The following is a 22,892-nucleotide window of genomic DNA, read 5'->3' on the forward strand; positions in this document are numbered from 1 at the left end:
ATAAAACAAGATAATTCCTACATGAGGGATAATGTAAAGTATGAATATTTTAATCAAATAATTACATTTTTAATTTGCCCTATTCTTATTTCTAACTTTTCCAGCGTACGGCATCAAACATGCATGAAATCTGTTAAATACGCTGCTGAACTATTTTACCATGTTTTTCAAAGGTGCTCTCTTCCCTCTTCCCCCAACACAAAACTACTTCAGAACCAGAGGCACTATCTGCCTGAAAAGGGACCAATTACTGTAAAGTTTTCCTTGAATATCTTATTTACATTTTTAATATAGGCTTCAAACAATTGCCCCCCATCCCCAGTATCGCAATATGAATGTAAGAATACATTAAAAAAAATAAATCTCCCCAATAAAAAAATAGAACATTCAGTATTTTAAAAAAATTAAAAATGCTAAAAGCAAACACCATATTTTTAAATAAGAAAGCCTAGAATCATAGAATTGTTAAGGTTAGAAAAGACCTCTAAGATCGAGTCCAACTGTTAACCCAGCACTGCCATGTTCACCATTAAACCATGTCCCCAGGGGCCACATCTACACAACTACTGAACACTTCTAGGGATGCTGATTCCACCACCTCCCTGGGCAGCCTGTTCCAATGCCTAACTACCCTTCCAATGAAGAAATTTTTCCTAATATGTAATCTAAACCTCCCCTGTCACTTCTTACCTGGGAAAAGAGACTGCACCCCCTCACCACAACCTCCTTTCACACAGTTGTAGAGAGCAATAAGATCTCTCCTAAGCCTCCTTTTCTCCAGGCTAAACAAACCTCAGCTGCTCCTCATAAGACTTGTGCTCCAGACCCTTCTGCTTCACTGACATTCTTTTCACATTCCTTGGAAAGCATGAAAGCTTAACAAGAAGCTGAGTGGTTTTTTCTAGCTTGGGTAATTTTACCTTTTCTGACCTGGCTACCTCATGAAATGCAGCTCTCCAGTTAAAATACAATCACCATCAGAGAACAGAGTAACAACTTTGATGGCAGCATGCTCAAAATAGTGAACTCTCAACAAGAAGGTTTACAGCTTCCCTTGCTAATACCTTCATCCTACATATAATCTCAGAACATGCAAATGTTAAAGCATGTACACAGTCAATTAAACATTTAACTACGAAGTTCCTTACATTAAATGCACCTGAACAGTTCACCGAATCTAAGCCTTAACGACGATACCATCTTTAGAAAACATACACAGTATTGAGCACATTACGCTATGCAGCCCAATAGAATGAAGGAATCTACTAATATTTCATTATACTGAAGTTCCCTTTTTTCTTTCTGCTGTGTTCTTAGTTCCTATGCTCAGAGACTTCACAATATGCACAAACTGCCTCCTGAAGAAAATGGCAAAATAATGGAAATAGACAGGTACAAGGTGAATGTGCAAAATCTACGCAGATCAGAAAGCATAAATACCTGACATGAGCTACTGTTGCTAGACTTCCAACCTCTTGGTCTAAACCATACTGTCTCTCTCTTCCTAAATATATAACAGGTATAAATTTCAAATTACCTTCTATTTGATGGGTACTTTTCAGCTGACATGAACTTTGTGAGCTTTTCAGAAGTTTTACAGGTACACACAAGGTCAAGGCTGCTCTAAGTTCATTTCTCTATCAGGCCAACAGAATCCAAACTTGTTTAAGTGTAATGAAAGGCAAAGAAACAACAAAAGCTTCAACTAAAAATAAAAATAGCTTACTTACTTGCAGTACTCACAACATTTCTTCCCAAAGTATTAGTATTGTTATCACTGCTACTCCGGCTCAAATTCATGTTGTTTGTGGCATTGGTACGTGCTATGTTTGCCACTCTTCGTACAAAGGACTCCAGACTAGAAGTTTCCCGAGATGATAAGTTGGGAACACTTGCACTAGAGCTCATCGGTGCCCCAGCAGCCAACAAAGAACTGACTGAGAGTCTGTTACTTGCTGAAGAGCTCAGAGGTCGTTGGGAAGCTGCTTCTTTATTAGTCAGTTCGGAGACTGAACTCACGTCAGGAGAGCTTACGCTAACAATTCCCATGGATATAGCACTGGACTCCCCAGGAGAACGTATTGAGTTATCAGGACCTAACTTCCTCTCTGCATTTTCGTTTCCCATGTCCGCTGTTAAGGTGCTGGTGCTCGCACTGGAAGACGACCCTATGTCAGCCTGAGGCACACTATCAGCGGATGACAGAACAACAATTGGTTCATGGACGTCAGTGCCTGAAACTATATTTTGCTCCAATACACTTTCTGATCTCCGCTCCATTTTGGTCGAACCCAAGCTGATGTCGCTGCTACTTGCCACGCTACACACAGAACTGCTGCTTCCTTTTCTACTTGAAGAGCCTGCAGCAGCAGTCGTCTTGTCTGGACAGTTGTTTTTCACCAAGCTGCTCCATGACTGCGTTGTGCCTGAAACAGTGGATGAAACAGGTTTGGGTGATGCCGCTGAATCAGGGTCGTACCCTGGTGCAAGCTTGAGGTCAAACTTTCCTTCTGCGCCCATACGGTAAGAGTTAGAGCCACCAGCATCCCAGGTGACATCAATCCAGCCTGGAAAGGGACAGGAGTTTGTGAGATCCAGCAGAAAGCAGACAGGAGCGTGTCAGACAGTAGCTCCACAATGTGGGATCAGCTTCTCTTAAGGGCTGCATGTCGAAATTAATGAAATCACTAAATAACCCTTAATGCCGATTAAAAAGGAAGTGTTTAAATTTAAACTGTTTAGTATTTTGTAATGTTGACAACACTGAGGTGGCAAGAATGATCATCCTCTATTTTCAGGGTCCCAGAATCCAGCCAAAAATAAAGTTTCCTTCAGGAAGGAACCTTACCTACTAGAATCTCTAATAACAGAAATGTATATTAAAATGTATTATAACCTTATTAATATCTGTCTAACAACCTTATTAATATCTGTCAAGAAGTTATAATTATTGCAAGGACATTCTATAATATTTTTCTTAGTTGGATGGTTGCGGATAAGCATATTTACCCAACAGAAGATATGTCATGAAACTGAAACCGATTAGTCTGGGATTTCTTATTCTTGCCCTATTAAAGTGAAAGAATTAATTCACTGATACACAGCTTTTTAGTTCAGTGAGTTACACAGACTTGAATATTCCTTTTTCACAGGAGAAGTCTTACAGCAGTCAGGTAAGGACTACTTCAAGCAAAATTTCAGATTTGCAAAGAGAATATATTTCATAGAAAGAAACTTTATCCTGGGACCAAACAACACTCAAAAAAGATGCTACTCTTCAATTCCTTTATTGAATGATTATTTAGAATAGCAAAATTTTTTAAGTTAAATATAATAGATCTGCAATAATAAGGGTAATGTGCAAAATTTAGCAAACCAGAACAGAAATGGGGGCAAAATGATTTATTTTTATTTGTCTAAATATGTATCACAATATAAGAGTCACCCTAAATTTCTCATTGTATCTTAACTGCAGCAAATCTTGGTGCCACTATTTTAGTTGATACACATTTTCTTTGAAAATAAAATCTTTAAAGCTTAATCATCTTCTGCAACCTCAGACAAACTCAAAACAAATGTCAGGTCCAGATGTACACACATATTTTTTTTACTGAAATAGAAGAGAGCTAATTTCAAGTCAAATATTCTTTTTAGTACTGTCAGGTGCACGAAAGTGCTTTCAACTATCCAACAGTCACCACTGCTAGACAACAGGAGATCACAGAAAACTTTCTATTTAGAAATATCACTCCGGAGGAAAGGTCTTTAAAAACAGCTACAGTTTTCAGATCGGATAAGCAGACATCTCATCCCCAAGTGAGCAAGCTTAGATCATGTTACTCTTGTATGATTTTATTCCTTCTTCATGAGCTATAGCTGAGTACCATCACTCAATCTTTGAAGGGTAAAGTTGTGAAGCAAGCCTGAATTTTTTTTCTTTCTACAATTTATTTGCCTTTCTTATAAAATACAAAAAAAAAAGTTCCATACTGTAGTTTAGGAATATCTGACAGGGTATTTTGTAAAAGCATATCTAAACTGTTCTTGTTCTGTATAGTTCCTTTCTCTAAAATATTAATTACAAACCATTTTAAATCTGAACAAGTTTTAAGTACGTATTATGTACTTGAAGTTATACTGCTCCATCATTATAGCCCTAAAACAACTCAAAATTTGTCTAAACTTGTGAATACTGACCAAAATTTTCAAAATTCTATTTGAAAGAAAGCTGTGACAGGAAAAAAATGGTTTGGCATCACCATTTCATAAATGAACCTCAATTTCACCTGTGCTTAAATGGGAAAGTTTTACTGGAACATAGAAACAAAAACACTGATTTGGTAGAATACTACTCACCAATAATACCTAAAGTCTTCAAAGTGAGAATGTAGCTATGGATACTGTTGCATCTGATAAGAACAACATATAGATGATGGAAAAATTCCCTACAAGCTGTACTGAACAGCTTAAATAAGAATTTAAGTTTCAAAACATTTTAAGACATTGTACTTTGGACATTTCTCCATGCTTGAATGCTGACAACAAACTAGAAGTAATTTTCAAGTCTGGCTAAGAATGAACCTAAGAGTGGCTGAATATGCTTCAGAAACAAGGCAAGTCTTATATACCTCAAAACAGGGGGAAGAGAAGGGAAAAGGTGGAAATGTTCAGCTGACAAGATCATCACCTTTCCTGCAGTCTCTTCAGTATCTTAGCTTCCTGAGTACTGATTTCCCTGGCTGTTGGAGGTTTTTATTCTGCTAAGATAATTATTTTTCATGCTTTAACTAAAAAAAATAACAACTTGATCCCAATGAAGCTTGCAAGGTAGGAAAGGTACAGGATACAACAAAAGTCAAGAAATATATTGCAAATGCTAAGCTAGAAGAAATGAAGAAGGTAATTATAGATCTTGAAGGCCCAAACCTTAATCAGTTTGCATCAATCACCTTCACAGACTTTGCAACAGATGTCTAAATAACAATTTTGTATTTTAGTTAAGTGGAGCTCTACAGTTTCATGTACAGAAAAAATTTTTTTCATGCATCAAAATGGAATTCACAAATGGACCACAAAAGTTGTAGCATTTGAGTTCCTTCTCCCCAAACTATTTAAAATTTCATCAACTTCAAGACATTACAAAAGAAATACTCTAATGATACCCACTCCACATGATCTAATCATGGTACAGTTACAAATTCGGGTAATTCATGCTCACCATTATGTAATTCTCCTGTAACTGTGCCTTCACCCTGTGGGCTTCCATCCTGATCTCTCCATTTCCAATCAATTCCTCTGATTACACGAGCTCCTGGAACCATGTATTTTAACACCTGAGAACGGACCAGACGTCGCTGTCTTCGCAGATTTGCTTCAGCTTCTTTAGCAGCTTTTCCTACAAGAGATGTAAATTGAAATGAAAAGACTTAAAAGTATTGAATGGGGAATAATTTTGAGCTTATTTCTAAGCAAATTCCACTGCAAAAATTAACCTCCTTTGTCACGTTGATTTTTTTATTGTATGCTCACTAGCATTTTAAAAGAACAAATAAGATATATACACATTCTTTTTCTTACCCAGCTGATCTTCACATACTCCGTTCACAGTGCCATAAAGTTCAAATCCAGAGAGGGAGAGGTAGTGTGTTTGCCCACTGGCATTCTTTCCCATCTGTTTTATTCTAACATGTCTCCAACCTTGTTTCTCATCTTTTGGAGGATCTAAAGGCCACGTTGCTGTAGACCTTTAAGTTTATTAGAAAGGGAGTGTTGGTGGGTGACCAAAAAAAAAAAAAACCAACAACCAAAGCACAACCAAAAAATCTTAGTACCAAAGTAAGCAAAATCATATTGCTGATCATGTGTTACAAGATACATAAAACCTATTAATACTAGGAACAAACTCTGGATGAGTTAGTGCTACTATTTTGTCAAAAAATCAAATGCAAAATTCACAATGATGGAAAAGCACAAATACCGTTACATGAACCATACAGAGAACTTACAAATCACTTATTCTCCAGCCCATCCTTGATAATTTACATTGCCTACCATGTCTTTATATGGATATATCATTAGAACTACAGGACAAATTAAACTAGTCTATAGACAAGTATATTTTTAACTGAGCCCAGTTTTATGAAAAGTGATAAAATACACTGACATACCCTGGTTCGTTGAGACTACAGTCATCAACATGAGTATACAAAGTAGTCCAGTTCTGTCCATCCTTAGATACCTGGAACACCCAATTTCTGAGAGCAGATCGTCCATACCCTCGAGCGTGGCGTAATGTGTAAGCTGACGGGATAACCCAAAGGCCAAGGTCAATGGCAAACCAAGCATTCTTATCATCATTAGTATGACAATTGAGAGCTGAACTGTCACGGCTCAGGATGTCTTCTAAACGACCATAAGGCAGATTTCTTCCTTCTGAGGATGTAACCACTACTAACCCATAGGCTGCTGGATTTACCCACTCATATGCAGTTCTATATTAAAAAAAGAAAAATGTACTGATCAATTATTACTTACATAAAAAAAAGGTATCAGCAACATTTGACATTTATTGTAAATTGTATATTACAGCTGAGTTTATCACAAACCAAAATGATTAATATAATTCTAGATAAACAGATAACTTTAGATACGTTTCAAACATTATTTGTTTGGATTTTTTAAACTACTGTAGCAAAGGAAAAAAACCCAAGCCAAAACCAAACAGAACCACAGCAAGCAAAAACAAAGACCCAAACTTCCCCATTCCTTCATTTCTTAGGGAAGCATAAAAATTCTCAACACAACTTCAGTGATTCATATTCTATTATTTAAGTAGATCAAAAAGAAATGTAATTCTATTGATCAAAAGATACTTCCTGCTCCTAAAAACATAACTTATTTCATTTCGTTATTAATTCTCTCCCTATCCTGCCCCAAGGTCTATAGTTTGTCTTACTTAAATATTTAGCTTTGAAGAAACTCACTTTGCATTTGTCCCAATCCAGTAAATAATTCCATTTTCATCAAAATCATGTTGATGTCTGAACACAAATGTTTGGCCTTCACGTAGTTTTCGTACAAAAACAAACGAAGCCCTATCAAAGTCGTACCATTGCTTTGCTACCTACATATGAATGAAAGGAAATGAAATATTAAAGAAACAGAATACAACCACTCCCTGAGAACTCTGTGTGTGGTATGTAGCTCACCATTTTTAGGAGATATTGTTCTAGAGATTCAACAGTTGCCAACGGTTCCATCTTTAGCATTCTCCCAGTCCGATCTATCAGAGATGTCTCCCCTGAGGCACGTTCCAAACGAAACCTCAAGCGCCTTGTTAATATCTGAGAGAGCAGCTAAACATTAATACAGGCTTTTCTGTTCATGCTTTGAAATTTTAAGAAAAAGTTTCAGTGGCATATCAAGTATCTTTGCATAGCTTAAGCAAACTATATTCTAATGAAACACTTTAAAATGTAATTGATAGCCTTATTTTTTTCAATTAAGCAATGCTTTAAGATGATAGTCAAAGTCAATAACACACTCAGCTACTGTTTTCTCACTTCTGTGTTTTCATAGCTTTTATTTGTTGACTAGCAACTACAATAATATATAAATTGAAAATTATTTTCAAAAATATTCAATAGCAACAGTGTTTTTGCAACTTTCTGCAACTATTTGCTAATAATTTAACATAAAACCAGAAATATTTACACTTCCTTAGCATGTTGCAAAATCCTGAAGTGTGCTTTCAAATAGAAAAAATTAAGAATCCACACAAACTGGAAAAAAACAAGTAATATTTTTAGCCAAACTGCCAAGTGTCCTGTATAAGAAGCTGATGATCCTGCAGGTGTCTGAACATACAGCCCTAGATGGGACCCTTTAAACAGTTAAAACCCATCCCTTGTCATTACAAATAAATGTCTAATAATTGCCTTCAACTAAATGCTTAGTCAAGTAGTAAGGATACTTATAAGGGGGCACATTCCTTTATAAAGACAACAATACTTGAAGACAAAAGAAAGAACAAACACATTATCTCTTCAATCAAAATTTACTTACACTTCAGGTGTTAAAGTCACAGTAGAGGAACACCCACACATTTAGGTTAAGTGTTAGAGAAAATAGATGCCAAAGAGTTCCTTGTTCTTTACCTAATTCTATCCACTTCTGCAGACAATGTGTGCAATATATATAGCATTCAGATGTGTACCACCCAGGGTGATATGCTGTTATCACTGTACATTTACCTGAAGATTATATGTAGATCCTGGTGTATCATACAAGTGCAGAGGTAGACGTTCAATGGATTCTAACACTGCTATCAATTTCCGAATTAATGCAACTGCTGGACGACTGTGAAAGTGGACAGTTACCATGTTACCACAAAACAGAGGAAAAAATTCTACAGTGTCTCAGAGACCAGTACTCAGGTGAGGCAAGTAACTCAGCATGCTGTTTCTACTAATATCATCTGTTCTAGTCACATGGTTACAGCACGGTAAAAAAATATTAATCTGCACAGTGATGAACAAGTCACTTTATATTTGTCAACAGATGTTCATTCAGTATAGTTGACTCCTACAGATTCAAATTTTCCATTTTTACTTCAATGCCAGATGCTGTCTTTTAAGATCAATTTTCTATTCCACTCAAATTCAAAGAACATAATCTTAGTCTTTAAATTATTTTAAACATATCATACTGCTTCGTAAATGCAAAAGGGGTGATTTTTTTGCTTGGTTTTATTTTTACCTTTCGTCGTCTTCATTTTCACTGAATGCTGTTTTGAAAACGTTTATCCTCTCTACCAGCTGACTACAGTCTTGTTTCACATCTAAATCGACATTCTAATAGAAAAAAAATACGTTACATTTAATACAAAGAAATTTATGTGTTTGTTACACAGGCAAAAATATCTATTCAATGCCACTGAATGCCCTATTTAAAGTATGTATACGAAAAGCTAAACATCAGCCATTAAACCTGACCAGTGTTGATTTAAAGATTTATAATGGCTCATTTTAACTACAGTCATCTATTGTGACATTTATCTTCAACAGGTAGAACAATAACTGGAGCAAGTCTGTCTGATTTTCACCAAGACAGGAAGGAGACATATTTATAACAGAATTTTTAAATGAAGGCACATGATTTAATTTTATTTTTTTTTAGAAAGTTTTTCTTCAGCAACAATGTTCTATAAACTCACATTATTTAAAACTGTCAGCAATGATTGAACTAAGCCACTACTGCACATTTCATATGGAGAAATAGTATTCTCATCCTTCAACAGTACGATTAAGTTTTCAAGAGCAGTCTTCATTAAATCTCTCCAAGTATTTTCTCCCTCAATACACTGAAAGACAAAAAGATAATTATGGTGAAACAAGGTAACAGTTTTTCCACTTCAGTTGAAAAACCATATCCTAGGAAAGTACCTATCTAGGCAATACATGCATTAGAACTCCCCACATTTCAGACATACTATGACCCTCATTACATCATGAAAGACTGGTCTGAACATTATGTCACTGACGTCAGACATGAGAAATGAAGGATACCCTTACCTGTCTGTTTGCATGAAGCTCCCATGCAGACTCCAACTGCGTTGCTATGTTCCTCAGAGTTACAACCACTCCTCGAGGCATACTTTCCACTGCCTTAAAATGATCATCATATAAATCTCTTGCCATAGTGCGAACCTAGAAATAGATTTTGATAATCAGAACTCATACCTTATTGTAATGAGACTATTGTTATTTTCCCAAAGACTGAAAACTTGGTCATCTTTTTTTAAATAAGTCCATGAAAGACAAACAAACAGGGAAGAATCAGATCCATCATACATCATGAAATGGCAAAGCTTGTGAAAGGATAAAGGTACAGGAGAAATAAATGGAAATACACAGAATCTTACTGAATCTCACAAACTAAGCTTAGTGTCATGTATTAAATTACAGCACAGAAGGTAGGACTCTCAATCTGTAAATCTTTCTTTTAGAACTGTATCATGGATTAGATAATCTTTTTAAAGATAAAATTAAGGAGGTTTGATATGGTTTTGGAATGCTTAATTCCTTAAACCAATTCAGTCCCTATATGAGCTCTTATTATAAGAATTACTGTTTCTACAAAGTATGGCTCACAGAAGATACAGATTTGATAATATAATTTCTTATTAAACAATATTTTGCTTATAAGAAATTCCCAAAAAATCTTTCCTTTTCATTACCATTCCATGTCGTACAATAACACATAAGCTTTGGAGTTACACAGTGCAACCTCAGGTACGAGAGTGCACTGCCTTTCCTTATCATCCCACGTATTCTCATTCACAGTGTTTTAGTTTTCAACTTAGTGTCACACTTCCCAAGATGTAAGTTCTTACATGCTGCAGATACATGGTACAGAATACATTGACTGCCCTGTTAGAAACTGCAAGACAGTTCAAGACTGAAGATCAGCTTGAGCCCTTGGCATCAGCAGGTCACAGAACATACTGTTAACTCTGTGGGTTTTTTGTAAAAAGCTTAATTTAATTTCTTAGTTCCTCTGTTCTTCCCCTCAGTTTGAGGGGAAAGAAGAATTTTAAAGAGGTCTAAAATGAGGGTATTTACTCATTTTGCCTCACTACCACAACTCTTACAATGCAGACTGTTCACTTCCAGCACCCTATCTGCCACAACATCCAGTCTGAAATTACTATCTAAATGAAGTAACCAGAAGCATCATATGCCTCTGACAACTCTGGTACTGATCATAACATCTTTTCCTTTTGCATAAAAGAAAAAAAAAAAGGAAAAAATCCTGGGGAATTATACAAATCTAAGTCAGAAAGATTAGATTTTCCTACATTTTTAAAAGAAAATTCATTTTCCTCCAGAGGAGCACAGAGTTTACTAATATTGTTGGATAAAACCACCTGAAGAAGTCCTTTGCTCCAAGTGACATTTTCCCCTTCAAGCTTAACATAAAATTGTGTCTAGTTGAAGTCAGAGATTTTAATCCTCTGAGAAGAAACTACAACTCTATAAGCATGTTATAAAATAAACTCAAATTCTAAGTATAAAACAGACAGATGCTCACCAACCTTTTGTTTTGTCTTCTCCAGTTTAGATTTCAGTTTTCTTCCTCTTTTGCCTGTCCAGCCAGTCACAAATTCTGATCCTGCAACGTATTTTTTAGAAAAGTCGCATTTTCTCATAGATATGAAAAGCAACAAATAAAAAAACTACCTCATACACAATTGCTCCTACCTGCACATAACACATACCTACATACTTACCCAAAGAAGTTTCAGCTGTAAATGAATGCTTTGTTCCTCTGTTTGATTCGAACACAAAGCCTGGCAGATCTTCCTTCAGTATTGTAGCTTGCTGACCATCAGAATTGTGAATAGCAATTTCTCCTTCTTTTAAACAAGTGAGTGACCAGTTTCCTACAGTAAGTTTAGTTGGCCCTGGTGTTGATAAAATTGGCTGGCTTGTGGTAGATGGTTTTACTTGGCTTCGAGCTCTCTGCAACTTCTCAAGGAACTCACTCCTACTTTCTATTTAAAAAAGAAACAAACATTTTTTTCCTTCCAACAACTGATTCCACCATTGTATCTTAGCTGTTTTTGTTTTTTTTTTTGGCAAGAGCAAAACAACTGAGTACATTCAATGCAAAATTAAGTTTGAAATTAAGGGTCTTAAAGCGTTCTAAATGTCTTCCCAGTGTACTTCTGCACTTCAGCAGTGATTTATTCCACAATCACATGAAAGCTGCAATGTAACAATGAAACTCTTTCTGAAAGGTGCTATTTACAAATGTATTAATTCATCATTACAATTATAATAGGAAGATCAAAGAAATCCATGACAAACTTTCAGTTTTGGAAAAATTAATCTCGTTATGGTCAGTATGATTTACTCTCAAAAGTGAGTTTTCAGAAAGAGGAAATTAAATGAATCTTCCAACAGGAAAACAGCAATCAGCTTCGTAGCTTAGAGCAACTGGAGAAAATATGCTGAAGCCCTAACAAAAAAGAAAAAAAAATTCACAAGACTTTACCTAGTCCAACAGTCAACATGTATTAAAAGCAAATTTGAGCTATTTGCTCAGATGAAGTGTCATAAAATTTTTTCATAAAATATACTAAAACTTTTATTTAATCTCATTTGGAGAACCTCAGAGAAACTAAGAATGCCACAATTATGCTACTTAATACAGTGACATTACATTAATTCAACTTCTGATGTAGATTTTCTTTTTTTTTTTTTAGCAATTACAAAACTGTTAAGGATCTCTATCTCTGAGAAAAACAAAAAAAAAAATCACACCAAACAGCACCACATGATACTTAATTAGAAGCCAATATTTAGAGAAATTTAATAGACTGCAAACACAATCATGTTCTACTTTTAGGGCAGGCAATCTAGCCCAAAATTATTCCAAAAAACTACCTCAGATTTAATTAAAATATAAAAATATATTTTAGGAATTACAAGGCTGAGTTCATAATTTAAAAGATAAAAATTACTTTGAAAATAAAAATGCAAACACCTCAGTAATGTAAAATTATATCTCAACTTCACAGTTAACAAGTACCCTCATATCGATTTCAGCATATTGATTTGATAAATACAACCTCTGTAGTCCATACACTTGTAAAAATTGCTGTTTTCCTTTTGCTGCATTGACAAGCTCTAGGTTTTTTAAATCTGCCGAGTTTTTTTTTTTTTAATAACACAGAAGTAAATCATCTCTGTGCAAAAATAAATATGCACTGAAGGCATAACATTATTGCTTAAATTTCATAACATATAGAGAGAAGACTTATAAAAATAACTTTGAGATTTTATATGCAAAATGAAAATTCTGTTAATTAAACAGTTTCAAATTTCCACAATTACACTTTAATAAATTTATTATATAGCATGCTGCACTGCAAGTACTATGTTTATACATGGTTGGGAATAATTTCAGGTTCCTTTGGACAGAATTTTGAGTCACACTTAAAGCTTCAGAATTACCATTAAATTTCAACTTTTGCATTGAAGTTTTACTTTTTCTAAAAATTCAAACAAAACAAGTATAGAGTTAATGTGGAGAGGGGTGAGTACAGACCTTCCAAAAATGTTCACACTACATATATTTCCCCACCCACCTCAACTTTCATCATGCAATACACACTAACAGATTTCACTACTCAACCCACTATATTCTTGCCAGTTGTGAAGATACTAAGAAGTATACCATGAGATTAATCAGTAATGACTTAGGACAGCAGAACATATAATACAGTTCAGGACTTAAAGATACTATCTGAGTCTAAACTGTACTGTAGTCATTTTAGTTAATAAATATTAATTTCTTAAGTAAAAAAGGCTGCTGCACATGCTTAGAGCTCATGGTTAAAGTTCAGGCAAATGACGCTGCAACATCAGCACTCTTAGTAGAGGTCTATTTGACAAAATATTGCATGAAGCCTCACTTAATCCTAATTTTAGCTCCTTTCCCTCTGTAATATCTATGCTAAGTATCTTGTCAAAAAACTTGGGATTTATTCAATCTTTTTTAAAAGACTGATTTAAAGAGATATCTTCTTAAATTCTCAATCTGACTTCTTTTAAGTTCTCTTCACTACAAATTTATCTGAGGTGTCCCCACTCCACTCATCTTGTACAGATACGGTAAAGTCTCAGCCCCTTGCCCACACCATTTGGAAGGAAAAAAAAAGTTGGCATCCGGGGGCTAAGAGAATCTAAAACATTATCCTCGTGGATCTTGTTAAAATTGTATTGTGTGGTAAAGTAGTATCTCAACCCAGGAATTGTTTACCTCTTAAGGTATTATCCTTATCAAAAAGAATGCAAAGATACATTTTCTGACCAAAAAAAAAATAATCTGTAAGTGGTTTCCAGTTGCATTATAATCAAAACCACACTATATTGCATTTTGTCTCCTTGCACCAAAATCGATGCATAAAGTCATTAACACTTTATTTTCATCCTGAATCATAATATGTTCTGTTATTTCACTCCATGGTTTGTTGAAAACATAATAATATTGCAAAGCATTTTATGTCTGCAGGTTCATAAATACATGAACTGCAAAAAACATGAAACAACACAAGGAAGGTTGTTTCCACATCCAGAACAAGTTGTGTATTCTGTACAGAAAATTAGAACCAGCTGTGCATTGCCAGTGCATAAGGTCTGTTCCCTTATCCTCTCTCCAACAGACAATTAAGACATTGTAATTTGTTTCCCAATCTTGATGAGAAACGTTCCATTACTTTGTCTTCAAACACATGCAATTCCATTCTGCTAGCTAGAAGCAAACAATGAATCACCATTTCAACCTGCTTTTCCTGGGATGGCCACTACAAAGAGCTTTTAATGACTGGGGTGAAAAAAATTAGGTACGCATGGAGAAGAATTAAAACAAAAAGTTAATACACTTTTACTGGCAAGATGTTTACTTAACACAATTCACCAAGGAAGTCAAGTTATGGTCACATGCTATCTGATAAAAAGCATCACAGTTAACTGACCACCTTCCACCTGTTTATATCCTTTACTATTTAGCAAGCCAATTCCTGCAAAACAAAATAGCTCAAATCAAATGATATAAACAAATATAACCGTCTCAAAACTTAACCCAGATTTGATTGGTAAAAAAATTACCTGAACTATCAGATCCTCCTTCAGGGCTCCCGCTGGAATACATTGTGGCCAGCTTGCCATCCAAGATAAATCTGAACCATCCATTACTACCATTAGATAGCTCCAGGGCTGCAGCATCACTCCAAATGTACAGGCAGTCCCTTCCCCTAATGATTGACCAGTCTCTCCAGTGGTACGGTTTACCCTGTTGCAGTTCTTTAGCATCCTCCTGTGGTTCATCCTCCTGTAATAAATTTGTATTTATCAACAACAACAAACGAACAAAAACGCCCAATCCATTAAAAAAACCACAAGAAAAACCCAAACCAACAGAAAACCAACACAAAAACATAGATATCTTTAAAAGACTTTAAGAGAAGAATTACTCAAACCAAAGTACAGGAACTGTACTGTTTCTGTCTGTAAAACGTATCCTTAAAAGTATTCTTTAAAACAAAAAGATACTTCTTAGGAAGTTTCCTGTCACATACAGCTTAATCTGCTCAAGAGTAACAACAGTCTGTTGACTGTGACATCCACTTCTGTTCAACACTTGAATTGTGAGGAAAGAATCACAAAATGGTGGAAGTTGGCAGAGACCTCTGGAGGCCATCTAGTCCAAACCCCTGCTCAGGCAGGGACACATAGGACCAGTTGCTCACAACCATGTCCAGATGACTTTTTAACATCTAAACACTTAAAAAAACAGCAACCCAAAAAACCACCAAACAACCCAAACCCCACAGTAAAAGAGCCTAACTATACACCTAAGGTTTAACTATAAATTTAATTGAATTGATAACAGAAGAGGTCTGTGATCCATTCAGTTCTTTTGAGCAGCAATAAGACTGCTGGAAATTGACAAATAATTTCAATATACGCTTATGACTTTCATTAAGCAAACAACTATTAAACTATCCGTTTAATATATCCCGTAACAACATTTAAAACATCTGCAATTATTTGGCGAACAAAATTCTGACAGGAATACACTTCAGGAAGGATTCATTTCATTTAGCAGTCACTTTCAAAATACTAGGAAAAAATCAAGTATCAATCAACTTGACCATAAATAAATACGGATAGGAAAACTCAGCAGATAATAATGTGCTAACGGAAAATGAAGGTAGAGACAAAAACAACAAAAGCAATTAAAACAAGGGCCATACCATAAGCATGAATTTAATATCCTAACTACCTTGCCCTGGACATTTTCATAACAGTGAAAATTTTATCAGAAGTGTTGATTTTAGAGTAAAGCTATCAATTCCATACACTTACCTTCTCAGGTTTAGACTCCTCTTCATTTTCATCATCAGATGATGGCCCCGCCAAAGTTGACACTTTACTAATTACACCAAGTCTAGCCAGTTGGTCTAGAAAAAGATCACCACCTTTATCCACTAAATCCCTTATGATTTGCAAGGCTAACAAATGGCCATCATCATCATCCTGTAATACATTGGGATGAAAAGAAAATAACAATTACTTGAAGATATCCTTACATGCTGAACTTCACATATGGTCACAGATGGATGGTATAAAAGTTTTAGGGTTAGTTGTTAACAACTACATGGAATCAATGAATATAACCCCCTTTTTTGCACCGTCTTCCTACCTCTTGATCAAGCACTGTAGCTGTTATCTCAACCAGTATTGTGGGCAGATTGTGGCCAGCATCAGAGTCACAAACCTCTTTCAGCAGTGCCTCAGAACAAAAATGTATCATTTTTCTAATGAGGGCAAGACTTGCTTTCCTTTAAGAGATCATAGAAAAAAAAGGTTCTAACAATGATAAAACAAGCAGTAATCAAATCAACAAAAAAGTTCAAGATAAAACTACTTTTGTACTACATTTACATATTCTTTAGAAACAAAAAAAAAAAAACTTGTTTCAGCTCGTTATTGGAACCAAAATTAGTTATTGTTAATAAGTCCTAGGTTATCTCTAAGAATAATGTACCTCCGATCTTTTTGGATTGTACAGTGCTATCAGTCTAAGGTATTTTAATCTCCTCAACCCTTTGCTAAGTAAACCTATTCTACATTTTGTCTTTATCCACTCTTAGTGCTGGCAATTCACTTCTGCACAATTTATCCCCCTCACAGGTATCCAGCCTTTTGTTTTAGTCATATATTTCCCATGTTTCAAGACCCCTATAGTTTTAAAGTCTAAAATTACTATTAATCATGCAGCTCTCCATACTAAAAACCATAATTAATGTGAAAGCCAATCACTCCCATAGGGTAGAGACGAATTTTTTATTTGACTGACTTCTAAAAACATAATTTATCTGATTCATAAACTAAACTTTAAACTAGAGAGCCAACTACTTCTTTCCACAATCTGCAACAACAGTTAATCATACACAGATTGTTAACATAGTTTCTTATTTCATTCACTTAAAAGGACCTAGTTTAAGCTTTCTATCATCAGCTCACATTGAGTCTCTCTCTGCTAGAGGCCCTTTTTATCTTGCATTTTCACCCATCAAAGTACCTATAAACACTGGGACCATAAGTAAGTGATTGGAATAAATGTCATATTTGTAGTATAAAAGGTTGAGCAGTTATGGTCAAATGCAATTTTTCACATCCACTATGCCACCCACAGCATTCCTTTTCTAAGTAGTAAATTAGATTACACTCTTGTAATTCTCTCAGTAAGAAGCATTTTCTGCAGTTGATAAGCTGTTAGGCTTCTAAAACAGCTTTTTCCAGTCTTGATGATTTTCCAGTGAATGTATCTTGATATCAATTCATTAGTTTTCCTCTACTAAATTACTACTTTCATTACAGTGGTACAAAGAGCTGTAACAAAATCACGTATGCAGTGCATACAATGTACTTTATGAACATAGTATTCTTTCATCATGCTACTATAGTCAAGAGTATGCTTTGCTCTCCCACTTCTGACTGACTAACCATATTTTTTCCAAGACATCACTTCCCTAGAAAGGAAAAAATGCTACTTAAAACACTAAGTAAAAATCAGTCATGCAACATTTTTCACACAACCACTTCTATTCAAAAAGAAATATGATTGTTACTTGCATTACTTAAACTTTTAGATCCACCTTGGCTTTTTTAAGATTGTATTAAGAAATTGTCTATCGCGACAGTATTACCTTATTGAAGGCAACATAGTTTGTTGAAATGTTTGTGCAAACACAGGCAATAGCCTTTTCAAGTATATGGGTGCCATTTCTGGATCTCCTTTGGGTTCATTACATTCTTCCTCATCCTTGTTTGCATCTTTCTTTTTCTTCTCATCCCCTTTGTTAACAGGACACATCCAATCTCCTGGAAAATATTTTTCCCCAAAACATTCAGTGGCAAAAATCAACAAACCAACAAAAAGTCCTTTAAATAAACATACAGGTTTTCTTTAAAACACCTAAGTACCTGAACAGGAATATGCACCCCAAGAAATATAAAATTTACACGTGCACAACTTCTTGAATGAAACTATCTGATAGCATGTATCACCTGTGGTATCTAACAAACATCAGATAAAGTGCTGTTTTCTAATGTACAAAGGAAGGATGCCAGAGAAGCTACCAAGGCTGACACCTTTGAATCCACAGGAAAATCCCAGTCTAGCCCCATTCCACAGCTGAAGAGCAGGACCACCAGCAGTGCTCATGGCCGGTCAGTCATTTCTTCAGTAATTCCCCTTCCCTTAAGAACACCTAAAACGCTGAAGTTTTTATACAGACTTTACAGGCTAAGGAAGGTTGGTCACAAAATATTTTTTTTTAAATAACCTTAATAGAGGAAAATTCTAATAACTGCCATTTTTAACATGTATCAGCATTTCTGTTACAGTGAGGGTATGGAAATAAAAACTGCACTCACCTGGAGACTGAAGAATAGCTACTACTTCACTGTGTCCCCTTTCACGAGCTTTGTCCAAAGGGGTTTTCCCATCTTCATCTCTCAAATCAGGGTTTGCACCATGTCGTAAGAGAGTCTGAAAACAAATATTTTTATGTATGAATAAAATATTAAGATTTCTTCTTCCAAAATAGCAAATGTGTTTTTATACATCTTTCCTATACTCTTCTCATGCTTGTAAGGTAAAGTTGGAGCATTCTGTGCTTTTGATATTTGTAAAGCTAATATAAAACTACTTTTATTCTTTAGTGCCCTATCATGATGAAAAATCTGTGTTTTGATAAACATCATAAAGAACATGTAAATATTTGATCATGCATGTATCCAATATGTTGAAAACATTTGGTGCAGAATAAGATGAAAAGTCAGTATGTAAGGCTTCCCAAGTGTCAGTTTAAATCATACCTTTGCTACCTGAGGTCTTCCAAAACATGCTGCATAATGTAATGAGGACGACCTCTGACCTCTGTTAACATCAGCACCCCTTTCACAGAGAAATTCTACCTGTTAAACCAGAAAAAGGAAAGTAGTTTTTTTTCTTTCTTCACATAGATATCATAACTTCTTAAGAGTCTATAAACCTAATTACCATTTCCTGAGTTCCAAAAGCTGAGGCCCAGTTTAAAAGAGTTTGTCCTACATCATCCATAAAATTGACTTCAAAAGCTGAAAGATACAATTAAATAAATAGTTAAAGTCCCCAGAATTATAAACTAAACTTCAACACTGTTCTTTAAATAAAAAGCAGAATAAAAAGTAGGTCTTAAAAAAATTAAGCATCCTCGATAATTCTAGAGAAGCATTTATGCCCTTAATTCCCATAAAAAAAGGTGGCATAAGAATTATACTAACAGGACCTGTTAAGTATGTAACAAAATAAGTGAACTTGTATATGAAGATTTTCAGTGTACTAAGTAAGCATTTGTTGTAACCCCATAGATTATATGAAAACCAAAAGATAAAGCAAGCATCTCATTTTCTTTTTCAGAGTATTTTCTGCTTACCTCCTGTGTCAATAGCATCTATCAGTGCATCAGTATCCTTACTGCGGATGCAATCTATTAGCTGCCGATGAGAACGTTCCCCAGAACTATCCAGTCTTCGCAGTCCTGGGATTCTGCCTGTAGATCCAGCACTGGATTTTGGCAGGGCTTTTCTCCCTTCGAACAGTAGCACCAAAAGAAGATCTACTAACCGCATGGTATCCAGCACACATCTCTCATCACCCTGCAACGCACTTTCTATAGAATCTGGAAGTTCAGATCTTAGAAGATCCTGGAAATAATTAAAAGTCTGAACAATAAAAAATATACAGGGCTTTAGAAGATACTATCAGAATTGGGTTTCATTTCCATATGAAATGTTTCCTTTTTTTCCCTCTTTATAAATAAATAAATGTGCATGTGTGTGTGCATGTGTACCTATAAATATAAAACTTATAAATATATAAAATAGCAACATAAATCTTGCATACATTAAAGTACACAGAGGGAAAAGCCCTATGAGAACAAAAAGCTGTAGCATAAAAGGATTTCTTACATGTGTTACTACTGGAGAGCCTCTACACAGGGTTGACAACAGGCTTACAATAGTTGACACCTGATTACTTAATTTAGAGTCTGCAGCTGTTGGTGGTGCACCAGCACTACTCCGTCCAGGTTTGCAAGCTGAAGATGGTCCTGATGCTGTCCCACCCGCAGCTGCCATGCGAGAGAGCAACTCCTCAGTTAATCCGTGCTTAGCTAATGGGGCTGGGTCAACCCCGCGCCGGGTGAATCGGTCAGCTAAGGAAGCAAAGCATCTCAGAGCTCCATCCGAAACCTAAGAAAGAAGTGCAAGAGAAATTATGAAATATCTCTTACTGAAGAGGAGAAGATGCTAAGGGGATATCTGAAAGAATACAGGACATATAGAAGAACTTGATTTCCCCAGGTTCCCTTCAACGTCAGTGAAAGGAGGAAACAGGCTTTTCAAGCCAGAAACTCGGAGATGGAACCCAACAGTGCTCTGAACTGCTCACTGAAGGACCGTACTGTTCCTGCATTTCTTCCCCTCCTTTCCTCTGTTGATGATACATAAAAGTCAAAGAAACTATTTCTGAAGTTCACCATTATGAGCATTTCTTCAACTGTGTGATTTGGGGTTTTGCTCAATCTAGAAAAACACATTTAGTAATGAAATTGCCAAATAAATACATATTGGAAGCACTCCTCAAAACGTTTTTAGTTATAGATCTTGTTGTTACAGCTATTTATAATCCCCACTAGCAACTGTCCATTCTGACCATACAGTTTGAAAAAGAACCAATACCAACTCACAGCTGGGTATTGAAAGAGCATACTTAACCTTCTGGTTCTTCTGATGCTAGAAACTGTTAAAGTAGCCTTCCAATAACAAAAATTAAATACACAACAAAAAAACCCCAAAACACCAAGAAAACACTCTATGAGGACTTACTTCCTAGGTTTCATACATTTACCAAATTTGAAATTTGTTCCTCAAAGAATAATAAAGACCAAAATTTCCTTGCTGTTTTATCTTCTATATTTACAGAACATCAAATATTCCAATATGTTATATTTTTACATTTATAATTAACATTCTGCTAATATTACAATGTTATAACAATTTGGTTCTTTCTATCAAAAGAAATGCTATCAAATAAGCCATTAAATGATGCACTGACTAAGAACTCCCAAAGTATTGACAGTGAAGTTTGATAGTTAAAGTTGTATTTAAAGGTCTAGATATTTCTCTTGAGCACAAGAAATTTTTCAATTGGACCAAGCCTAAAAATAGGACAAACTGGGAAAAGCAAATTTTAGGTAACTCAAGATTGCCCACTGAGCACCTGATCCAAGGACATGCAAGCACTTCTGTGACAATAAAATGCAAACTCCCAAATTTAGGTTTGTCACTAAAGGGAAAAAACAAACAAACAAACAAACAAAAAAAAAGAAAACACAAAAAAAACTCCCAAAAAAGCAAACAATGACACTGTGGAAATAAAGCTTACTGATGATCCTTCTAACAATTCAGCAAAAAGTACTGCTGGTCAACTGCTCAGGAAAGCAGCCAACATCTTTTCATGTCAACACTGAAAAGAAAGGAAGGCTTTCCCTTTATCTCTCTCATCTGTGCACTACAAGGGTCTCCATCTTTCAGATCAGGTTTGCATAGGCATATCAAGATAAGGTGCTTCAGGCATATTTGCCTTCAAAGATCTGTAGTAGCAAACCAGACTGATGTCAAGAAATAGTAAAAAAAAAACAAAAAACAAACCACAATACCTATTCTCTATCAAACTCTAAATTACTACAGTTCATACTCCCTAAAATGTCAACTCATAGCACAGTCCATTTTCAAAATGATTGTCAGCTATCACATAACAAGACAGTTGCTCAGCAACACACAGAACATGATCAGAGTAGTAGCCAGACTTCCTGAAGACAAAATTTTAAATCTCCATTAAGTTTGCAAACTTCTGGCACAGCCTGTGCATGCCAAATATTCTGACTTATCAGTATTCTTTTGCAAGGGACATTTTTCTTTAACTTGTGATGGTCACTGCTCATGCCTTCTGGCATTTTGCTCTAGTTCTTTGACGGTACAGATAAACAATTCCATCAACCCTTATGTAATTTGTATACACTTTTTGGATCTTTACCATAACAGTTGTCAGAAATACACAAGAAAGGTTCACCTATTTAACACACCGCATTGGTGGCATCAGGTTACAAAGCAAAAGAGTACTGTGGAAACTATTTACATTTCTTCTCCCACATTGCAAGTTTAGCAGAAAGGTTTAAAAAAAGTTACAGATAAGCTGTTCTTGGGGCCACATTCATCTGGTCTGAACTTGTCCCTCAAGTTGTGTTACTAACTGGCAGCCCACACAAAAAGTGACCAAACCCAAGAGTGTAAAAGGATGAGGTGGGGAGCAACAAAACTTTATAAGGGACATTACTGGACAAATCCATAATACACATCAACATCCATTGTAATCCTGAGGCTTGTTTCATGCATAAGACATTTCTGAAGGATACCAGTACAGATTTACTTATTATCTGGGTTACTCCAGTCTTAAGCCCACTTATCTTTAAGCTTAATTGCTAAACAGCTAAATTGATCTGAACTCTCATTCACATCTCCAACAGCCCCAGCAACTGCTTTTTTCAAACACCTTATAAACTGGAAACAGTTTATTCTTCTCTTAGTCTGGCAAAAGAAAAATGAACCAAATTGACTTTTGTCTCTTACTTATGCCAAACTTACTAGTGATTGAAATGTAGTCATAGAACAATAATTACTTTAGAAAGTATCTCAAAATGCACTGAAAAA

General features: G+C 35.4%; 1 protein-coding gene across 10 annotated transcripts in view; it reads right to left on the bottom strand.

Moving 5' to 3' along the window:
• The window catches only part of HECTD1 (HECT domain E3 ubiquitin protein ligase 1), a 58,999-nt gene that overhangs the window by 18,661 nt on the left and 17,446 nt on the right, over positions 1-22,892 (bottom strand). For 3 of the 10 annotated variants that reach the window (XM_018082396.2, XM_018082394.2, XM_018082387.2), the window contains exons 4-25: positions 20,091-20,372; positions 19,556-19,844; positions 19,141-19,217; positions 18,957-19,055; positions 18,513-18,627; positions 17,783-17,957; positions 16,273-16,411; positions 15,936-16,106; positions 14,676-14,898; positions 14,543-14,587; positions 11,279-11,554; positions 11,096-11,172; positions 9,573-9,707; positions 9,215-9,361; positions 8,758-8,852; positions 8,253-8,358; positions 7,209-7,343; positions 6,984-7,123; positions 6,168-6,491; positions 5,578-5,744; positions 5,219-5,395; positions 1,731-2,567 (exon numbers count right to left, since the gene is read on the bottom strand). In XM_018082396.2, the coding sequence (XP_017937885.1) occupies positions 1,731-2,567; positions 5,219-5,395; positions 5,578-5,744; positions 6,168-6,491; positions 6,984-7,123; positions 7,209-7,343; positions 8,253-8,358; positions 8,758-8,852; positions 9,215-9,361; positions 9,573-9,707; positions 11,096-11,172; positions 11,279-11,554; positions 14,543-14,587; positions 14,676-14,898; positions 15,936-16,106; positions 16,273-16,411; positions 17,783-17,957; positions 18,513-18,627; positions 18,957-19,055; positions 19,141-19,217; positions 19,556-19,844; positions 20,091-20,372 (4,231 nt within the window). The remainder of the gene's footprint in view (positions 1-1,730; positions 2,568-5,218; positions 5,396-5,577; positions 5,745-6,167; positions 6,492-6,983; positions 7,124-7,208; positions 7,344-8,252; positions 8,359-8,757; positions 8,853-9,214; positions 9,362-9,572; positions 9,708-11,095; positions 11,173-11,278; positions 11,555-14,542; positions 14,588-14,675; positions 14,899-15,935; positions 16,107-16,272; positions 16,412-17,782; positions 17,958-18,512; positions 18,628-18,956; positions 19,056-19,140; positions 19,218-19,555; positions 19,845-20,090; positions 20,373-22,892) is intronic. The other 7 variants (XM_018082390.2, XM_018082388.2, XM_018082393.2 and 4 more) reach the window with 7 other exon arrangements.

This window comes from Manacus vitellinus, unplaced genomic scaffold (genome assembly GCF_001715985.3).
Source record: "Manacus vitellinus isolate BGI_N305 unplaced genomic scaffold, ASM171598v3 scaffold_6_pilon, whole genome shotgun sequence".
In the NCBI taxonomy this organism is placed as follows: domain Eukaryota; kingdom Metazoa; phylum Chordata; class Aves; order Passeriformes; family Pipridae; genus Manacus; species Manacus vitellinus.